The 1,830-nt window shown below is 38.7% G+C and overlaps 1 protein-coding gene across 1 annotated transcript; it reads left to right on the top strand.

The window, feature by feature from the left end:
• The first annotated feature begins 256 nt into the window (after positions 1 to 256).
• Positions 257 to 1,330, top strand: LOC107580431 (gamma-crystallin M2-like). The gene is made up of 2 exons (XM_016266138.1): positions 257 to 505; positions 916 to 1,330. The coding sequence occupies exons 1-2, from the start codon at positions 329 to 331 to the stop codon at positions 1,189 to 1,191; spliced, it is 453 nt and encodes a 150-aa protein (XP_016121624.1). The 5' UTR covers positions 257 to 328; the 3' UTR covers positions 1,192 to 1,330.
• The last annotated feature ends 500 nt before the right edge of the window (positions 1,331 to 1,830 follow it).

Below are 1,830 nucleotides of genomic sequence, written 5' to 3'. Positions count from 1 at the left end.
ACAGCTGTTATTTTTTTAATGGTGAAGGAAATATATCAAAACTTTAGAAAAATTATAAAACAGTTAACTGGATTAAAAGATAAGTTGTCATACAGAAGACAAAAATTACTATTAAAAAGAACATTTCAGATTTTCCATGTAACTTCTTACAAAAATAAGTAAATAAATACAAATCAGATAAAATACTCAAGAAAAAGTGAAACTACAAACTAAAAATGTACCTGTAATCCTGTATTTTTCTTTTATTATAACTATCCCACAGATTACTTTCTTTGAAGACAAAAACTTCCAGGGCCGTCACTATGAGTGCATTGGAGACTGCACTGACATGCAGGCCCACTTTTCTCGCTGCAACTCCATCCGAGTAGAGAGTGGAAGCTGGGTGGCCTACGAGAGGCCCAACTATGCTGGATACCAGTACATGCTTTCCAAGGGTGAATACTCTGATTTCCAGCGCTGGGCTGGATTCAACGACTGCATTCGTTCCTGTCGCTTGGTTCCTCCTGTGAGTCTTTACTGTACAGTCAGTAGAAGCAGAAAAAAAAGCATTATTTAAAATTAATCTATTGTGATAGGAAATATTTTCACTTTGCATCAGCAAGTTAAGAGTTTAATTATGTAGGTTAGGTTGGGAGAATCTAGTTCATCAAAAAAAAAAGACTGTTCGAGTATTTTGTAATTTTCTCTTTTTTTATTCTTTTGTTTTTAAAGTTTGGGATGTTTACTCTGTTTATATGATATGAAAACAAACAGGTTTCCTAAACACTCACCTTGTCTGCCATTGGTCAACCGAATAGATACTCCCACCCCAAACTCATGCTATTGGCTGATCCAGTGTTGGGTCTGATCAATCAGAGCAATGCTTTACATCTTTGGAGATTTTTTTTAATACAACACCGATTATTTCTTCCCCAGTACACTGGAAACTACAGGATGAAAATCTTTGAGCGCTCCGATTTTGGTGGTCAGGCAATGGAGCTGAATGAAGATTGCCCTGACCTGCGTCAGCGATTCCACAATGGAGACATCTCTTCAGCAAATGTCATGGAAGGCTACTGGACCCTCCACGAGCACCCCAACTACACTGGCCGCCAGTTCTTCCTGCGCCCCGGCGAATACAGGAGATACGTTGAGTGGGGCAGCCCAAGTCCTACCATGGGCTCCCTGCGACGTGTGACTGACGTCAACTGAAGATCCAAATCACACAACCACCTCTCCCAATGTGTCAACAGCACTGCCTGTCCATGCAGCGACTACGTCTGACCTTCAATCACCTCGAGGTGATCAGGCCTGTGCATCCGTCATGCTGAATGTATTTGTGATGCTTGCTTTATTCCGGCACAAATGCCACTTAACCTCACTTAATTAGGGCTATTTGTCTCCTTTAGCACTGTTAACTGAGCAAACTATTTTATCAGCACCTTTCCCTTCCCAACTACAACTGGAAATAAAGGAAAATTTGATTAAAATCAAACAAATGACATTTGTACACTCTGAATGCCGTGCAATGATAGGGTTTCTGAAAAGTGTAGGGAGGTGAATTTAAGACCTTTCTGAGATCAATTAAAGAAAATTAAAGGGAACACAACTCGTCAATATGGAGGAGGCAATGAGTTGTGTTAGCAGCACTGCAATTTTTTAAACCAAAAAATAGCTCAACTAAAATATGGAAATAACTTTTACGTTACCTTCTGATCACACTGCATAAAAGTGAATATTTTTGTCTTGTATCAAAATTAAATGAATTTGTGATTAAATAAGGCAAAAATATCTGCCAATAGCCTTAAAAACTACTTAATTCAAAGGGAAAACAAGTTTTCAAACCCCATT

This window comes from Sinocyclocheilus grahami, unplaced genomic scaffold (genome assembly GCF_001515645.1).
Source record: "Sinocyclocheilus grahami isolate Dianchi unplaced genomic scaffold, SAMN03320097.WGS_v1.1 scaffold33305.1, whole genome shotgun sequence".
In the NCBI taxonomy this organism is placed as follows: Eukaryota; Metazoa; Chordata; class Actinopteri; order Cypriniformes; family Cyprinidae; genus Sinocyclocheilus; species Sinocyclocheilus grahami.
Note: the sequence above shows the minus strand (reverse complement) of the source record. Positions and strands in the feature narration are given on the sequence as shown.